Source organism: Coloeus monedula (assembly GCF_965178545.1).
Source record: "Coloeus monedula genome assembly, chromosome: 1".
NCBI lineage: Eukaryota > Metazoa > Chordata > Aves > Passeriformes > Corvidae > Coloeus > Coloeus monedula.
In genome coordinates this window covers 86,148,004-86,168,698 of record NC_138781.1, presented here as the reverse complement: position 1 = coordinate 86,168,698, position 20,695 = coordinate 86,148,004, and the positions used below count along the sequence as shown (strand labels likewise).

At 41.6% G+C, this 20,695-nt stretch overlaps 1 protein-coding gene across 1 annotated transcript in view; it reads right to left on the bottom strand.

Moving 5' to 3' along the window:
• The window catches only part of SEMA5A (semaphorin 5A), a gene marked incomplete at both ends in the record, with an annotated part of 312,885 nt that extends 296,640 nt beyond the window's left edge, over nt 1-16,245 (bottom strand). The window contains 3 exon segments of the mRNA XM_082293006.1: nt 15,954-15,967; nt 15,970-16,125; nt 16,128-16,245. Coding sequence (XP_082149132.1) covers nt 15,954-15,967; nt 15,970-16,125; nt 16,128-16,245 — 288 coding nt within the window.
• Between the last annotated feature and the right edge of the window lie 4,450 nt (nt 16,246-20,695).

Below are 20,695 nucleotides of genomic sequence, written 5' to 3'. Positions count from 1 at the left end.
ATATTTACATACATACAGTTCTGTCGTGTCTCTCCCACACCCTGCCCACACACATACAGACATCTATAGAGAGAGTGAGGAACATATGCTCGTTACCCTATCTGAAAACAAACACAATAACTAACACCTGTACTTAGTAATTATGTCATAAGAAAATCCTATCTTATTTCTACAGGTCATTCCAGTGGGTTTTAAAGAAACCTGCTGCCGACAGTCATTAAAAAGCCTGTGTCCCACTATCCTTCCAGAAACAGGAAGAAGAGAGCAGAATAATGGAAACAGTCAGTACAGACCTTCCCCATACGACACTCATCAGAGCCTACTGTAATTTGCATAACTATTCAAGTAATTAACCAAACCATAATACCCAAGATCTGTTTCTCCTCAAACTTTACATTCCCCTGATACAAGGATAGAACTTTTCTTCAAGCTTGTTTGGCCAAACTCTACTGGAACGCTACAAGCAAAATAGAGTAATGTGAAATAAATCACACTCCAACCTGCCAACAGGCTGCATGTTTATATATATTATCAGAAAGAAGTCAGAATCTACTAATACTCCCAGCTGAAGTCAGCTGGAATTGTGCCACTGACTTCCATTCACACAGAACCATGCTAAACATCTCCGGCTAAGGCTTTGTTTTAATTCCTATGAAACATGTCACATATTTTGATGCCACATAAAGAACAACAGTAATGACAGTAAGTTAGCCTTGCATAAAACCATTAAATGTTTAAAATAAGTATGTTGAGACCTGCTTGAATAACAGAGGGTGCTCAATACAATTTAGTGCTTGTGACCACCTGCAGTACTATATCCAGGATACAATGCTAATTTTAGATTTCTGGCTGAATGCCCACTGTAGGATATGCTATTTTTACTGAGTTCTGACATGTCTGTCCAATGGCACATCTCCATTTCTGAAGTGGTACTGAAAGGGTATTAAAGCTTCCAGTTACCACTTGGCTCAAAACTGCAAACTGTGAGTACTTTCACCAAACTGTTCTTCATATCCTGATTGACTTTACACAATAGAACTTACAAATAAAACCAGAATAAAAAACTTAAAGCAGTATAACTAAGAAAATAGAATCAAAAATGTAACAAAGAACCCATGCCAATACATGTATTACTGTATTTCACATAATAACATGGATTTTGGGGGCCACCATTCATCAAGTTTCAATTTAGACCTGTAAGCCACCAAGTACATTGAACAATCCAGATTTACATATGATTTTTTTTTTTTTTTTTTTTTTTTTTTTTTAATATATGAATACAAAGGTTTTTCCCAAGGTGGTATTTTTAACCAGGGTATAGGGTCAGCAAGTTTGGAATGAGCTTTAGCAGTTTAAGATTTCTACCTTTCTACTCACATGTGCTTCTTCCCTTTCCTGCCATTTTTCAAAAGGTAGACTGAGACTGTTCTGAGAGATGTCTTCCATTATGACATATTTAATACATATTTAATAATAGAGACTTAAATATGAGCATGGTATTTGGCATGCATCCTGAAGCAAACCATAGGACACATCTTCGGCCACTCTCCAGTGAGGAAAACTCAGTAGTCAGGGAGAAATGTCAGCCAGAAACAGTTACATGAAGCATGAAACCCCCTGAGAAGGAAAAAGTCTTTATTTATTAAATTAAATGCAAATTTTTCATTCTAATACTTCTGATCTGTTTTTGTGGATTTTATCAGGTATGCTTAATTAAACCCACTCATCAATACCAACTTTGTTCAAAAGAGCAATTAATGAATAGGGCACAGAAGCAGCTTAGCCCTGGAGGAGTCTCTGACATTTATTTGTTCATAGTGAAGACTGTTCATTAATTGCTCCCTCATTCTAAGCCTCTAAATGATATTTTTGACACAATACTACAAGTCATTGTGACTTATTTCCCAAGCTAGCAACATCTGCACTACATTAAGTTAATAAAACTACCTTTGAAAGGATTTCAAGAAGATATTTAAAGACACAGGGGAAAAAAGGAAAGTCTGGATGTGCTGACAGTGGAATAAAGAAATTGTATTGAATTTTTTACTCTATTATCTCACAGTACACTTTGTAGTACAGATAATTTAAGAAAATATTTTGTGTTCCATATTCACCATAATAAATGGAACTCAGGCAGAAGTCCACCATGATTTTCCAACCTATTTCAACTGTGTTCCCACACCAAACTAAGCTGTAATGTTTCATAGGTCTTCTGATGATCATAAGTTCTCAGACAAATGGCAAGATTGGCTTTTTGACTGCTTTGGTAAAAAAACATTACTTTTTTAATTTTTTCAGAAATAAAAGGTGAAGAGTAAAGAGTCTGACAAAGTTGTTATCATTTCACACTGAGTGCATGCTTTAATTTATGGGATGGCTTTGCCGACCTCTTCTGGGTTCCAGAAACCAGGGTGCATTTTTTAAGTTTGAAAAATTAACTTGTTTATTTCCATAACACATCTATAGGACCATATCATCCCTATTAGATTTCCACTGCAAAGCAGATAATAATTCACAAAAGAAACACAAAACAAATAAAAAACAAGGTACATGGAAGTTCATACCTGGAGAACAGCTGAAAGCCCTGTAGATCCACAGACCTTCAACATGCAAATGAGAGCAGTGTCCACTCTCAGAGCTGGTGACATTACGTCAATTAGCCTGACCCAGTTTTCCAACCTGGAATTCAGTTTCTGTAGGTCCTATTATATAGCAACTCCTCCTGCCTGGCAATTATTTACATTAACACAGCCATCAAGTTTCATGAAGTTATATGTGTGAGAAACTCTGTGTTAAGCATTCATTAGCTAATTGTATACCTCTAAGTACTTAAGAAAAGCAGTGCAGCAGCAGTGGATATGGTTAGATGGAACACAGGTTTTTGATCTAGTCCAAAAGGAGTCTGATGCTGCAGCAGTCAGGGTGAGACTAAGAGGGTAACACTGTGCCGCCCAGCAGGGTGCCAGGTGTGTAGTGCTGGAGGGAAGGGAGAAAGGCTTTCACAACTTTGCAGTTGCCCATCTCCCAGCTCCCACCACATTGTTCTATGGCACACGGGCTCTGATTTCCTCTGAAGCCTTCCACTCCCACTCATCCAAAACATCCTATCTCATCTCTTATTTCTACCAGCTGTTTCTCCCCTCTTGGCCACCACCTACATCATTATCTTTGCTCCTTGAATGATGCATTTAAATAAAAAAGAAAAAAAACCCACCCACCTACACAACAGCAGCTGCCCTTCTCTGTCCTGAGCTTCAGGACACAAAGCAGCAGGAAAAAAACTGACAGCTCTGAGTCCTGCTAGCCCAAGCCCCGCTGCTTGCTCAGAGTTCAGTGACAGCAATACACTCAGCCTGGGTGACAGGAATGCAGGAAAGGTGACCTGCATGTCTCAGACGTGATAGCAGTAACAGGGCGTTTGGCAACCTCCAGCTTGCTCACAGACACAATTTCACCTGCTGGGACACATCTTGGCTGACTCACTGCAGAGTGAAAGCAGAGAAGAGTAATTCCACCTAGTTACAAAACTCACAACAGATTCTTATCGTTGATGGATTAGGAAGAGAGGGATCAGCTAACTACAGCAGCACTGCTAGAGAATCATTTGTTCATTAATACATTTACACACATTTAACCCAGAAGCAGAATGCAGGAGCACCCCAGCCTGCCTTACACCTTAGGCATTGTCCTGCACAGGACAGATCTAGCAGAACTGAGCCAAATTACTAAACAGTAAAGCAAGGGATATCCCAATTTGGCTTTGCCTTCAAATGTACACACAGCAAAAACGAGCTCAACAGAGCATAAGAGCTCATTTTATTGGCTGTGCTAATCTGAAATGTAGATAAACTGTGTAGAACTTTTATTTCCAAATTTTTTTAACATGAAGCAGAGCTAAATGTCAACCCTCAATATTCCACACCACTTCATTAACATTAAGCAACATAACTTTTAATTAAGAGCCCTACAAAAGTAACGTATTACTGCACTTTATCTGAAATAACATATTAGGACCTATTGATACCACTTTCAGAACTACACTGTAGTTTGAGGCAGCAGAATCTGAAGACTTTAGAAATTAAAACACAACAACTGCACTTAAATCTTCCAGAACACAGAGACTTAATCACAGCCTGTATTAAGAGTGCATGGCAAGATATACCATCAAATCAGAGACAAACTATGAAAAAACATTTGCACTTAAAAGTGTTCACCAGCTTTCAGAAAAGCATATTAAAACCTCAAGTGTCTGTGTACATTAGTGTAGTTCAATTAGCCTGTCCATGTTTCTGGTTCATCTAAATTAACATACTTCATAATTTACGAAAATTCTTCTGATTCAATTGTATTTTCTGAATCCAGTTAAATCACTTAATCACATCTGCTTTAAAAGATCCCACTAGTCATGAAAGATTCATTCAAAGGACATTTCTTTTATTCACTTTTTTTCAGTGAAAAAGCTGCAGTCCAGCTTGCCAGAATAAGAAGTTAAGAAGTCTATGAATTTTAGATATTACACATAATCAATATTTGATACCAATAATTCTTTGTTCTTCAAAGAGATGAGCTCTTCAGAGCTCAAAATAAAACTATCAACTATCAGAACACTGTCCTGATCTCTGTTTCAATTCACTTTGTCTTTGGAACAGCCCTGTGCACTAGCCACTGGACTGAAGCCAGTAAGTTCTTCCCAGCAGAAAAGCCTCTCTGTCCTTCCACTATTACTTTGTGGGATACTACAGCAGCAATTTGACTAAACAAATGAAGAGATTATTATCTATTATCTAGCCAGTGTTTGACAAACTGGAACAGACTGTTAAAATGCGGTGAATGCATGCATGTGTGTAGAGAGGGGTGGGGGAAAAGCCTACCCTCAAACAAGCACCCCTACATATCTGTGTAAGAACTGTAAGGTGAGGTTAATTTTGACCATTAATAGAGTAAGCCAGGAAGTTTATAAATTCTGTTTGCAAATAGTTCTTTAGGAAATTACAAGTGTCACAGATACATTTTACTATTAATATGAATCTTTTAAATTATATATAAGTTTTACTGTCAGGAGGGAACATTACTATGAACCAGTTATCTCGCTAGAATAATTTTGGTCACTGAGCTCCACCCAACAATTACTACCCAGAAATTATTGCTCAAATTAGTTCTGTCTAGCACAGCCTTCATTTAATTCAGAAACATTTATCACACATTGCTAAAGTATCTATCAACACTGTAGTTTTACTACAGAGATGTGTTATACTTCATTTTCCTTTGATGGTTCAGAACCATCAGAGCAAACTGAACATGTCACCTGCAGGTTACAGGCAGCTGCCAGCCAAAAGAAATGCCAGAGGAAGGCAATTAGCTTGTGTCTCCAGCCTACTTTATGCCACACTCGTAAGACACCAGAATCATTAAAGCATGGAATGATAAGGGTTGGAAGGGAGTTTAAAGATCATAGAATCATTAAGGTTGGAAAAGACCTCCAAGGTCATGGAGTCCAACCTTTGACCAAACACCACCTTGTCTACTAAACCATAGCAGTAAGCGCCACATCTAGTGGTATCTTGAACATTTCCAGAAACCGTGGCTCCACCACTTGCCTGAACAGCCCACTCTGATGCTTACCACCCTTTGGGTGAAGAAATTCTTCCTGATGTCTGACCTGAGCCTGCCCTGACACATCTTGAGGCCATTTCCTCTTGTCCTGTTGCTAGTTGCCTGGGACAAAAGGCCAACCTCCACCTTGCTACAACCTCCTTTCAGGTAGATCATCTAGTCCCAAACCCCCTACCATGATCAGAGAACCCTCCACTAGACCAGGTTACTGAGAGCCCCATCCAGACCGGTCTTGAACACCTCCAGGAACTGGGAGTCCACAACCCCTCTGAGCAATCTGTTCCAGCGCCTCGCCATCCTCCCTCACAGCAGAGAATTTCTTCTTCATATCTAATCTAAGCCTGCCCTCTGTTATCTTAAGGCCATTACCCCTTGTCCTGTCATTACATGCCCTTGTGAAGAGTCCCTCTTCAGCTTTCTTGTAGGTTCCCTTTAGGCACTGTGAGGTGCCACAAGGTCTCCCCAGAGCCTTCTCTTCTCCAGGCTGAACAGCTCCAACTCTTAATCAGTCCTCACAGGAGAGGTGCTCCAGCTCTGCTCTCCTCTGGACTCATTCCAACAGGTCTGGAAACATTAGAAACTTGGCAAGAGTTAGCAGTAAATCTTTCAGGAGTTACTGAAGTAGAACTTTAAGTAAGGAAGGTTTAAAGAAAACAGTTCAGAGCTGATGTTTAAATACAAACTACAGAGTGTACAGAATCTTTTCTATAGGACTGCAAGTATGAAAATATTACTGCCAGAAGTATGAGAAGTATCTTACCATTTCAAGGATTCTGCACATTGACTTGCATCCTTCACTTCCCATGCTGAGCTACAGTGGAACGCACTGGGAGTGATCATACCAGACAAAACCGATTCCATCCGTAGATGCCTTGGGGCAAGGATACTGTATTTCCATTCGTTTTTGAACAGCTAGGTATACCCCCAGAAAAACTGGATAATGGAAAATTGATGCAACAGCTTTCTCTGTCAATGAGTTCCTGGGGCCAACATGTAAATGTTGTCCAGAAAAACTGGATTCATTACCCAGTGTGCAACAAGTCAATAATTACACACTCAGAAGAGATATTGATTATTTATTTCAGAGCTGCACAAACCTGGGTGCTCAGTGATACTACACAAATCAAGCACACCATCAAAACTTTTTACTATTTATACATTTTAGCAAACAGAGATTTTTTTAGCGCTCCTTGGCTACAAGTTACATAATTCTCTTAGTATTCTATCTTCTATTGGTAAATGATTCTCTTGCTTCCCATGCTAATTAGTCCCATGCTCAGTGTTTCTCTTCTTTTGAGTCACTGGGTTTCTTGGGTTGGTGGTCTGTGAGTTGGTGGTTGCAATCTGCCCCTGCCAGAATTACCTTTTACCCAGACAGAGCTGATTTCAGCACAGATGCTGAGTTGGCTTTGGTAGTTTCTTCACTGTCTTGGGAGTTCCACCAGATGTCTTTGTGGCCCTTAAACTCTGCATTCTGTGTGTCCCCTATCAGTGGTGGACATCCTTCTTCCCAAGGTTTGTTAACCTCCCCCTAGGTCTGAGATCACTGAAGCATGTCAAGCCCTAAACCTTAACAAGGCAATTCTACCAACAAGTAATTTGTTCTTCTAACACCTGGACATCCCTTAGAGCTTGCCTATTAGCTGCCATCTGTTTCATGCATTAAATCTCCCTTCTTGTTGACTAGGCTTGAAAGAATACAAGGATGAAACATCAATGAACATTCTTTTTTGAGAAAATTTTACATATTCCACATTTTGTAACATAACTACTCCAGTTATAAGCCCGAATGCTGTTTAAATGGTGAATCTTGGGAACTACTCTGGCAAAAAGAAGCCAAATGAAACATTTCAGAAGAAGAAACTACTAGGTTATATACCAGTTGCCATTGCTAAAGCTGAAGGATCCAGATCTTCTTCTCATCACTTTCTCCCTAGTCAGCTGACTGCAAGAGCAATTCCAAACTCCTTTCAGTCACAGTATGACACATAAACCTGAACAACATAATACTAAGTCTGGTGAAGTCAAATCCTTACAACTCAGTCAGGAAAGTAAGGCTCCTATGAGCACTCTAGTTAACACAACCCTAATGTTTGTAGGACAAGTGATACAATTATGGAAGTAAACCCAGATGCTCTTATGAAGCCAAAGGTTGTGGTTTTTTCTCAATGTTTTGGGATGAAAGTTGGCATTAGAAGTACCTACAAGACAACACAAGTGATATTCAGGAACAGACAGTTTTTTTCCAAGACCGATCATTCGAATTATCAATTATCTATAGATACTAATACAAACACAGAAACACTATTCTTCAAATGAAGATTGATTTGTAGAAAATAAGTTTTTATGTGGAAGCAAAAACATTCAACACATGCAAAATGTCTTATAAGGCTTAGAAAGTTTTAGTTACCAAATAATCAAGGAGACAAGGTACTCAGACACCATAAAGCAACACTTTTCACAATGCAGAAAGTGGCAAGAGAAGACAAGCACCCAGCTTAGCAAGAAACAAACTAAAGCTGCTAGTTAAAACCAGAAATCTCTAGATCCTCAGGTTTCACCTATAATCAGGTTCTCTAAACTAGATCTATGGCTACAGGTAAGTCTTTGAAGGTGTCAGCTTGTGCAGAGAGCTGGGAAAAGGCCTGGTGTCAACTGCTCCACTCACTTTTAATTCCATTTTCAAAATTTTCAGTGTTGGCATTGGTAGAAATTTGGGGCTTATAAAAAAGATCAAGGTTGATAAGAGTAGCAGGGGAAAAAAAACCAAACCTCTTGTTTAAATGACTTTTTTAAGGGAAATGCTAAATCCCAAAAATAAACAAATACATGGAATTAGAAATCAGGTCTGGTTTATACAGAATTCACAGTAAATCTGAAAGGTAAGTTAAGCACATGAATTGTTCCCCACAAACAAACAGAGCTCCCTACATTTCCAGTTAAACAAGTTTTATATTTCCATTTATTAAAATATTAGTGATATGCCTCTGCAACAAACTAGTTCTTTTTTTAGCCTTCTGGTAAAAATAAGCAATTACAACACAGCAGCTCTACAAGTGAAGCTGAAGGACAAGCTTTGTCAACAGTCATCCTATAAAAAGACTAATGTGTCCTTTTCCCAAGAGGCAGATAGCCATTGCCAGCAATGAGTTCACAGGGGTACTCTAAGAAAAATAATGTTTGCTCAAGTTATTTTAAGAGCACTTTATGGTTATGGGTTTGAGAGAAAAATATAAAGACTCAAATATAAGAATTAAGTGTTTAGTTCAAGATTATTTTTCTTCAAAATTCAACACTGATCTCATTGGCCTTCATATTAAATAAATTTGCAAAACAATCTCTCCTGACAGTTACAGATAAGTGAGCAAAAAAAGAATGTTCTAATCAAAGCTACTTGCAAACTCGCTTAAAGAAAGAATACTGATGGAAAAAATCAAGTTCCTCCACCCAGACCATTAATTTAATTTAAAACAACAGACAACAATGGCAAAAAGAACAGCAATTCAGCTCTAGAGCCCAGATCTCTCTTTTTCCTGTTGTTGCTAGTTACACCTTTTTTTTTTTTGTAGCCAGCCATTAAAGGATGATGCCCAGGCTTCACTGGTTTGCCTTCTATACTAAAGATTTAACTAATGCTTAGGTAAAGAGTCTGACGCTATGCGCTCAGGAAAGCAAAAGAAGATAAACTGGAAAATCTAGCAACTTTCTTGGACAATTCAAGAAAGTCTGTAAACTCTGACCAAGATTTACAACAGAATTACATCAGTTAGACAAGCCTCCAGAGCCCAGGGTAGCAGCATTTTAGGACTTCTACCCATATGCATCAAGAGAAGTTTTTCTTTCCACAAACACCAGCTTCACCTCTTGCATGTCTCTAGAACTGTACACCTGAACTCATGCTCCCGGCACATAAATGTAGAAGGGTTTTGCGGCTTTGTACTATCAATTCCAGCAGCATGTATCCGAATCCATGATCATTTTTGAATAGAGTAAGGTCTGGCAGACAAGCTCTGGAAGACTGAACTTCAGTATTTAACAGGTTATTACCCTGAATTTCCCCACTTCTGCCACACTCACGGGCAATGCAATGAGGTGTTGCCTCTCAGGTACCTCACTCCTCAGGAGGCGAGTTTAGACTGCTGGTAAAGACAGGCATACAGCTGTGCCTCAGCCCATTTGCAGCCTCCACAACAGAGCTTGCTGCCTGATATAAAGCTGACATAACAAAAAGCTGTCTGGATACACTCTAAACCACTCAGGCAAAATCCTACACATTTCCATGTTATTTGAGGGACCAATCCGAATTTTATTCTGCACACAGAATCCTCCTCTCCCCTCCTTCCTCACCTGACAATAGTCAATGCACACCTGCAGTTACAGTGAGACCAGCACCTATGGGGCCTTACTGGGATCGGGGCCATGGGTACTTCAAAGGCAACGTTTAAAAGAATCAGTTCCCTTACACTGTGGTTCCACACAAATAGCTATGCTGGCACAACTAAAAGGACCCAGTAGGCAACTGACTGACACAGTCCCAGAATTGCCAAGGAGGACAACAAACTACAATAGCACTCTCTGACAGCACAGCATCCTCCATCTATATCTGCCTGCCTTCAGGAAACACAGCATACCATGGCCTTCAGGTCACAAAGAGAAGTTGTTAATAGAGGACAGGAATAAAGGGGGTTTTCTGGTTGGTTGGGCTTTCTGAAGTATTTTATCAAGAGCCAGGACATGGATTTACAGTGTCAGAAAAAGAGCACAACACACAACAGCAGCACCAACATCATCTTTAGCAACTTCAGCATCACAGCTACTGAGGAGGACCATAAGAATTATCAGGCTCTTGGCCTACCTCAGGTTGATCTGCCTTGAAGGGAACTATCAGAAAACTGTCGAAAGCTGAAATCCCATCTTTTGGCTAAGCTAGGAGTCCCATTGTGCAACACTGGGTAATATAACATCAGACACTAGTAGCAATCTTGTGTTTGTACTGTCTCCTAGACATTTCAGTATCATTGCTTAGGTTTAAAAAGCAACAAGGAAAAGCATGCACTGGAGCATGCGAAGCAGCCAAAAGTTGGAATACACACATGCAGTTTATATGACAAAAACTAAGAAAACAACCATATATCCCTATTGCAAGTTCGGAATAAGAAAGCAAATAAGACCATCAAGAGAAGAGACCATCAGCAACTGAACTCAGGTAATGTAACAGCCCAATGACTGTGGATAATCTCTTTTCACAGTCTTCAGCTTTGACTATGACTTAGTAAAGAAACCCTAAAACTCTGCTAGATTTTGAGAGACACAAAGCAATACACATGACCTATAACTGGCATGGCCAGGAGTTCTTCCTCAAGTACTTGGCGATGTCACTATCAGACAGGGTCAACATTAACATTTCATCCCACACATTTGCTCCCACAACAAGGTCATTTCAGCCATGCTCCCAGGGTGCCCTTCATAACTAGAGGGGTTTGGCAATGCAAATGTTAGTGGGCTTCCAGGGAAAGCAGGTCACTGAAATGACACAGATGGTGAAAAACATGTACAGACAGTGAAAGAAAAAGGCAACAGGAATTTCTGAAGTGACTTTATGTTGAAGAAACTACAGTGAAGAACAACTGCCTAATAGTTTTTAAAATTACAAACAAGTACTCATTCACATGCCTTTGTCTGTGGAGTTCACCAGTACTAGAAATGACTGATTCAGCAGTAAGATTACTGTGGGTCAGAAGACAAGGCCCAAAATTATTAAAATATTCTCCCCCTAGCTACAGAGGCCTTACAGTTAATTTTATATTATGCATTCCTGATTCCCAGTTAAACCTAGGTCGAACCAGAAACCACATTTCGATAGCATTCTGGGTGTCCAACTAGACTAGCAATTCAGAGAAGGACAACAGCACCAAAGATAGCAGCTCAATTTTGAAATTTGGAGAGAGGTGGGGAAAAGAAGTGGGAAGATCTCACAATTCACAGTAAAGCCCATTTTTTCAGCCCACCCAATTCACATTATAAGCCAATCCTGCAGCCATCACATGTTCTCTAATTCATTCATCACATGTATTTAGTAATGTCTAATAATGTATCCCAGTATTACACAGAGAGAGGAGAGTAACAGGCTGCATTTCAGCATTTTCTAAGTTATAATTTCTCTGAGACTTCTCCTAAACCAAAAAAATACTGCTAAATGGATGCATGTTGCTATTAATGTAGCAAGGGATTAAAAAATCAAAATATCATATGCCAAAGATTCAGAGCTGCTCAATCAACGTGCCCTAAACGAAATTAATCTCCATCACTGAGGTTGGTAACCATGAAAAGACTCACCAGTTCTGTCAGAAATTAAGATCCAACAATTCTAAGGTATAATGGAGTGCAGGGATATATCCTGATTTTTTAAAAAATGGAAGAGGAATGAAAAGCTGTGTTATCTGGCTGTCACGCAAGAAATTTCATAACACAGATAAGCAAATTGGAGATAAGTCTGGAAATGATAGCGCAGCTGACATGCTACACAGCATTTAAACTTTCTGAACAAGTCGTTCAAACTGTTGGCAAAGAAAAGATAATATTTGAAAAGATAAGTTTTAACAGTTGAGTTAAACTCAAGAGTTTCACTGCAAAGGCCTCGGTGCAGACTGTGTATCAACCCCAGTTTTCTGCTACTATCACTGACAAACATCAGGTTTTTTGTGAGTTGCCTGACTTTCTAATATATACTCGGACACCAGGAAATTTCTTCCAAAATCAATCTCCCCAAATGGAGATTGATTTTATTAATATATTTATGTATGGAGATAAAGAGTTGATACTACACAGCAGACAATTGGATTGCATCAAAGTACCCGAGGGAAAACATAAATTTGAGAATAGATGCATGAACAAATCCACCAAATGACAAGATTTAAGTGCTTCATAGTTTGTAATATACATTCTAGCAAAAAAAAAATCAAGAGGACACTAATTAGACTGCAGTTTGGGGATCATTAACTTGGTTTACATTTGCTACCTTCCTGACAAATGTTAAGCAAATGTGCTATAGTTGGATGCAAACTGGAAAATTTCTTAAATATATCATAGGACAAATTTACAAAGAAAACTAAAATAAAAGCCCCAACCTTTTTTTTTTTAAAAAAAAAAAAAAACAAAAAACAAACAATTTGCCGTTTCAGCAACAACAGATTTAACGCAAACCGTACCTGAAATGCACAGCTCGGGCTGTGGCGTTCCCCAGGTGTCTGTAAGAACTGCAGAGAGCAGAGTGCCACCTGCCTTTCACGGGTCACAGCTGCAATGCTGCAGCCTGGAAATTAAACCCAGCCTACCACCAATAGTTGGCAAACATACCTCAAAAGGGTCAGTTTGAGAAACGTTTATAGTGTTTGACAAAAACAAAACAAAACAAACCAAAAAACCCCAACAACTCATTCTTTTGAATCAGCTACAGCTTTGCAAAACTCATTAGGAGAGAAGGAACATTTAGGCCATAACTTAACACTGTTTCCAAATAGGAATGTATACTCATGCCAAAGAGCATAAAAGGATGATAATAAAGAGAAACAGACGGATTAACAATAATTTGGAGAACTCTGCATTGACAAGAATGCCCATTAAACATTTCCATAAAATGATGTTACAGAAAAGGAGAAGCTCCTCAGTGCCGCTTCCTATAATTATGGCCACAGCAATAGCAATTCATCTCAGGAGCCATAGTAACTTCAGAACACACATTACCAAACATCAAGAGCGTATCAAAATTTTATAAACCAGATGTTAAATCTAAAGCTAAATCGTATTTCACTGCTATTCAGAAGTCCATCATCACAACATATTAACCAATTACTAGATACTGCTTTACATGAAGTAGCACAGTATCGGATTTCACACACCCTCCTCCCCACTATCAACAGATAGTACTGGTAGTACACACCTACTATCCACTGATAGTACTATCAGCTATCCACTTACGTGTCCTACAGCACAGAAATCAGACCCAGCCAACACTGCTGATAAAACTGTTGCAGCCCAGAGGGCAGAAATGGGTCTCTCTGCTCCTGCTCACCTCCAGGAGCTCAGTTGCTCCCCTTGGCTGAATTCCTGCATGCAACCTCTAACACAAAAGCCAAAATTTGCAGGAGGCTTATGTTGTATTTCTGCAGTTTATGGATTATAGTGTACAGTTACTCCCTGAAAAGTAATGAACTTCATCCATTGAAAATCCTGCGTCTGTGCAAGACTATATCAACAGAAGTCAGAATCCACGTGGTTTCCCTAAGTAGCTGGGGGAGAAGAAAGTTAAAAACAAACGACCACACAACTCTTTCTTCCGAAAACAGCAGAGATACACAGTTACTACCCTCTGCGTCTCTGCCCAACAGGAAATGAGTACAACAAACATGCTACAACCATGTTTATGGATCATTACAAAGTGCACAGGCACTCCTACTACCTGTAAGTATTTTATGAAAACAGCACTAGTTAAAGATTAAAAGAAATTAGACACTTCAGATATTAATGCCCTCAGCTTTGTCAACCAAAACAAATCTGTTACAACATCCCAAGGAATAAGCAGTACAACTCAGAAGCCAGTGTTTACACTACTTAGTTCAAAACAACCTCTCGAACAGAGAAGTAAACTGCCATACTCCAGAGCAAAACCTTAGCTCTCAGCAGGACTCCTCGCAGCTGTTCAGCATTAAAATAAGAAAATGAGATGAATTCATTAGTAAACATAATAAAGTTATATTATTGGTACCTGCTGGAGAGGAAGGTGGGAACACAGCACAAAATCCAGAAATCTACCAAAACCTTTCTCTAGACTAAGCAAAGTACCCAAGGCCATACAAGCCTTTCAAGGCAGCAATACACTTTTGATTGAGTATGTGTTATATATATGACATCACCAAGTTCAACAATTCTAAGTCAAACTTTACTGAACTGAGTCAGCCTTATATAATAACAACCAGGAGATGCTCAAACAGCTAGAAGTAAGATTTGATTGCAATTTCCACTACGAAAAAAAATCTACTTTACAGCACTCTAGCTGGGCTAGCATCACATCAGCCTTTTACACCAAAATTCAAACCAAGGGTGGTTTGTCAGCTTTCAGAAAATAGGATCTTCAGACACACTACCTTAGGGCTCCTGGAACATGCTATCAGTATAACTTTAACAACATGTTTTAGTTTTAGGATGTTTTTCTCAGCTATAATCTTGCAAATTCTAACCATCTTCACAAGGCTGCGTGTGCCTGCATGCACAGACCTCTCCTGCCAATAGCCCGGTTTGCTGAAGGAACAGATGCACTGACAGCTCCCCCCACTCCAGCTGCCCCCCAGGAATAATCCCGGGCAGATTATCGTTGTGTCAGTTTACAATGTACACTCAGCATCTGGAATGATAAAACAAACCCTAACAGTTGTCATTTATCTGTAAGCAAACCTCACAGAATGATAGATGTATACAACGGACTGAGGTGTTTCCATCTGCATCGTTGTAGAATGGTAAACTCAAACTCCCCAATTCAGAAAGTGCCGAAATACAGTCACGCCACAGACCGAAGGCAGTCCAGTTAAACAACAGCGAGAATAAAGAAGGTAGGGGATTCAAATCATATTACGCAAACATCACACTGAAAACCCACGTTTCTCACACAACTGCCCGTGCCTTCCACGCCACTTCTCTCACCAGATGAGCCTGAGCAAACTTCACTTGCTGAAGTGTGATAAAACCCCTCCGAAACGTTCCGGAGCCAGCGGCTGCCTCTCCGCAGCCGGGGCTCAGCGACAGCAACGCACCTCACTCTCCTGGGCGAGAACACGCTCCGGCGGGCGCGACCGAGGGCAAGAGCGGCGCGGGGGTCCCGCTGCGCGGAACACCCGCGGTCCGGGTTCCAGCCCCGCTGGAGATGCGGCAGCCTGCCCGTCTGTTTTTCTGGTCCCGAGCAAACAGCACCGTCTTCGGGGAGAACGGCCGCCCGCTCTGAAAGGCTCGGTGGACTTTCGGGGGTGGGGCCGGGCAATGCCCGAGACGGGCTCCGAGCGCCGGCAGCGCTCCCCGGCACCAGTGCCCGGCGGCCGCTGCGCTCCGCCGCGCTGCCGGCTCCCCCTGCCGGCACCCTGCCGCCGCGCCCACCCGGACCCCAGCCCTCCCGGCCTCCGAGCCCCCCGGAGCGCCCGGCGGACACAGGGGCGCAGCCCCGCGGCGCCCAGCGAGGCGTCCCCCGTCACGGACAGGGCGCCCGGGAACGCGCAGTGCCCGCGGCGCTCCGAAAGCGCCGCCGCCCGCAGCCCGAGCCCGGCGAGGAGGGGAGAGGGGCCGGCAGGGGTTACCTGGAGGCGCCGTGGGCTGCTTGCCGCGGGCGAGCGGGCGGGCGGGGGCTCCGCCGCCGCGCTGATGCCCGCTGCCGCCTCACGCCACCATGGCCGCAGCCCCGCCGAGCCGCCCGGGCTCCGCTCGCTCCCACCAAGTTTGCGGCGCGGCAGCTGCGCGCCTCGCCCGGCGGCCGGACCCAGCGCCCCGCCGCGGGGGCGGAGCAGCCACGGCCGCCCGGCCCCGGCGATGCGGTGCGCGGCTCGGCTCGTCCCGCAGCCGGCGCTGCCCCGGGCTGGGGCGATCCCGCATTACTCCTTGCCCTCCCCCGCGCTCCCCCCTCCGGGCCAGCTGAGAAGTTGCAACTGGTTGAGATATTTGTCCTTGGGGTTTGGGGTTTTTATTTCCTTTTATTCCTTAATCACCGCAGCTCACAAAAACATGACCTGAGGCTGCTCCTTTACCATCAGATCTGAGCAGGGGCGCCCCAGCGCCAGTACAACTAAGCACAACAAATCCCGGCGAGCTGCAGCAAGCGACAGCAGGAGGGAGGGGAGGCGGTGGGACACGGGCAGCGCCGCCGCTGCCCGGGGCTCCGGGGCCAGGGGAATGTACCAAAAGCGGGGAGCAGCACATAGAGGAGGCGAAGGAGAGCCGGGCGCCAGCGACTGCCCCGGGACGGAAGGGGCACGGGATCGCCACGGGAGCTCCCAAGCTGCGCGCCTGCCGGGTCTCCTCACCCTTCACACGCCATGCCGCAGTCAGTCAGTCAGCCCCAATGTTCCGGCCCCGCGTCTCCGGGGGCCGGCGTGGAACCACGTAGGCAACAGGAGCCCCGCAGCAGCGGCCCCGGCCCCGCCGCGCAGGGGACCCGGTGCTGACATTTCTGCCGCCACGTAAGAGCCTCCGGCGAATCCCTCTCCGCCCCCTCCAGTCCCCTCCCTCCCCCCTTGGCACGATCGACGTGTCAGCCCCAAAAGTTCATTTCCAGGCCCTGGGAGAGTCCTGTCTAAAGGTCCCGTGGCGTGCGTGGGACAGTAAGACGTGGCAGTGCGGGGCTGCAGCCGGGGCGCGCAGGCATCTCCCCCAGGTACGTGCGTTCGCATTTTCGCGCTCACCGGGATTTCGGCGCATGCCTTTGTGTTTTGTCAGCTCACCTGTATTAAACCAGGAGGTTATTTTTGTTCGTGTGTGCATTGTAATTAATTCCATCGGAGTTGTGTTTTTCTTTCATGACAGCATTTGCGCATTTCTGCTACAAGCTGCGACAGAAACTGACTTTTGTTGTTCGCAGCAAGAACTCCATTTAGAAGACTAAAAGCAGTAAGAGTTTATTAAAACAAATAAAACCATGGAATTGATCCTTGCTAGAGTAATCGTATAAAAATTAGCTAATTAAAACAACTAGCATCAAAACTTATCAGCAAGCCAAATGCTGCAAATCCAAATTGCCTTAAACTTCCAGCTCAAGGGAGAATTTTACTTTGGCTAGGATATAAAAGAAACTTGTTCAAGTAGAAACATTAACAAAAGTTTGAAATTATCGTTAAAAATGAAGTCCTGGGATTTGGAACATTCCTTCTGATTACTTGTTGGTATTAAAAAAAACAACCCAAATACTAAAGGCCAAACTTTTTTTTCATAGTCACATAACCCTGACAGTCAAGGATGTTTCCTTATTTATAACAATAAGTTTGATAAGCCACTACTGTAATTACTGTAATGCCTGGGGTCACTTTCTCATGTGATTTCCTTCCGATACAGAAAATACTTGTATAGAAATATAAGAATTCATTTTACATCTAAAAGTTGCTGTCGAAGTAAGTGCAGATATAAGATGATTCACGTATCTGTTAACTTCTTTGGAGTATTATTAAGACATATTTCTTCACATCAACAAGTTCCACACTTTTTATGTATCTCCACCTAGTACAATACATTTAGAGTTTCTTTTTAAAGAGGAGATGTATTTATATTTCCAAGTGCTGTGTGAAAAAAATAAAACATCCTTACTTTATCTGTGAAAAGTAAGCACTGAGTATCCAAAACCAACTGCCAGCAAAAAAACCTATCAAAACTCACCACATTTATATCTTTATGTCATACTGTGTTAATGGCATACAGTACATTCTAAGAAAAATTCCACTGGAATAATATTGACTCTATATCAGCCCCAGAGCTTTTAAGTCATGCACTTCATAGCTCAATACTAGTTTCATGGAAGAACAGTAATGATGTCAATGCTTAATTTTATTTAATTTTATTTGAGAAGCTCAAGGGCAAAGATGTCTGAAAATGCCTGTGAGATTAACCATGTTTGAAATAAAGGTACAAAATGTAACATTTTTAATCTTACATGTAACTCTGTGCTGTGTCTAAATGATAGAGTTAAACCAGATGAGTTGAGTGAGTGAGCCTAGCCATTTTAGGCGATGCAATCCCCAGATGTACCCTTGCAAGTAGGCGCTGAGGTTTTTTTGTTTCTTCACAAGTTGCACAGTGGTGTCTCAATCCTAGGCTAAGCCTCAGTGTGTTACTATATCCAAAGTAATTTAAGATATTCTAATATAATCTAGGAATATTATGCTAAAGGCAAGGGAGAAAGCAGCAGGAGAAGCTCTGTTGTCTGTTTTAAGGAAGGGGGAAAAAAAAGAAACCTCTCAGAAGACCAAGTCCATCCCATCCAACTTTTCTTCCAGTATGGAGCTCATCCTCCTCCTCTGCCTTGTATTTTCCTGACATTGTATTTCTCACTGATAGTAATTTTTGATCTCTCCTTCCAACAAAATAGAGCCCAGCGTATTAAGGGATGGCAGCATGTGGAAGCAGTAAAGGTACTGCAGTTGGAAGAGGAAAGGCTGCACAGCACCTTCAGGCTTTTGGCCAGTTTGGTGGGAAGCCAGATTTCAGCTCATTCCTGTGGTGGCAGGATATAAGGAGTGTTAGAAATCAGGGAAGGGGGTGGATTTCCATCTGTTTAGGTGGGAAAGTCACAGTGTAAGGGAAGGCCTGTCTTCACATTACCCATCAAAAGAATCTTGGATAGTAAGCATCTCTCACCATTTAGAAAAACAAAGTCAGATACAGTAAATTGAAAGTTTAAGTTGGTTTAAAAAGAAAAAAAAAAAAAGAAAGAAAAGTAAGAAGGTGTTAGCTTCAGTAAAACTGAGCCCTGAGTTATGCTTCCATCATAGGAAAAGGACTTTCCTTGCTTCACAATCACAGAGTTCAAAGTCTTTATTACCACTGCATGTTGCTTTTTCCAGACCATTGAAAACATTAGTCATTTTTGTTTAATTCATGAGAAACAGGCAGAGGAAAACTTTGAAGTCTCACAGTTAATGGCCTACTTTTGTGTTTTTTAACCGCATCATTTATTACTTAGGAGAAACCCTACTGGTGGCCAGAGCCTTTCCAGAGCAGACCAGGCAGGAGGATGGTGCATACAAACAAGCTGCCTTTCCTGAACCAATGCTAAAGAACAGAGAGTTTGTGCAGTCTGGTGTCTTGAATTCACCTGACTTACATGACATTGTTGAAATACCTAATCATCAGATCTACATTACTGTTTCTCCTTCTTTCCCACTGAGATTCAGGAAAGTATTTGCCCTGCTTCATTTGAGTTGAGCGAGCCCTTAGCATTCCCACCTGCATTGAGCAGCATCATCTTCAAAGGCTGGATCACCATGAGTCTGCCATATTTAAATACCAGGCACCTGTGATATTGTTATGTGTAAAAATAGGAATGACGTCTTCGTCCCAGGGAAGCAGATGACCCAGAGGATTTAAGTTTGCCATCCTTGCCCTCAGATGGGTCTGGTAGGGAAGGACACTGTTAAAAAGCAGGCCAGGAAAGGCTGTAGCTGTGTGCCCAGTAGCAGACAAAGGGCAAGGTCAGACTGAGCATAATTTTAATTGTCTTAGCAAAAGACACCATTGCAATACTTGATTCAAATCATAGGGGAAAAAATGCCAATAGTTACAAACTTTGCTGTTTTCCATTAAATTACTGTCTTGTGTTATGTGCTGTATTTGAAGGTTAAACTGACTGTTCTCCATAATATCTATGAATTAGGGAAAGCTAGGTGAGAGTCTAAAACTTGGCTTTTGAGATCTATACGTTCTTCTGATGAGTTTATATTTGTGATCAAAAGACAACAAAATAATATTTCTCATGGCATTTTTATTATTAAGGCTCTTTATAAACAAAATGGTTTATTTTTAGGACTGCATAAGATATTTTCAGCAAAGCTATATAACAAAAATATATGTGCACTTGTATTTATAAATCTGTGAGCTGATTTTTAGTAATTGCTGCTTTCTTTCCATTAAAGTCTCTGACAGATAAGGCAGTTAAAGAAGTTATTATGTAAGTTCTAAATAAGGGCTATCTAACTTAAAGTCCCTAAAAGTAGTTAGATATTTGGTGAAAATGATGAGTTCTTGGGTACTGATTCATATGATCTGAAAATGCCATCCATTTCCTGATTCACCTTCATATCTCCTCCAGGAAAAAAAGAATATTTTAAAATTAATACCGTCAGTCAAACAATTTTTATGTGTCTGTTTTTCTATCTTTCAGCCAATTCCCTGAACGGATACTTTCAAACTGAAGAGGAAGATAGGAGTGAAAATGAAGAATGCCTTGGAGAAATCCAGTCATAAAGTTGGAGGAGTAGAAATAATAGTAAATATTAATAACTCTGGTCTATTACATAGACCAGAATTTAGACTGAAATGATGTAAAGTTACAAACCTAAGA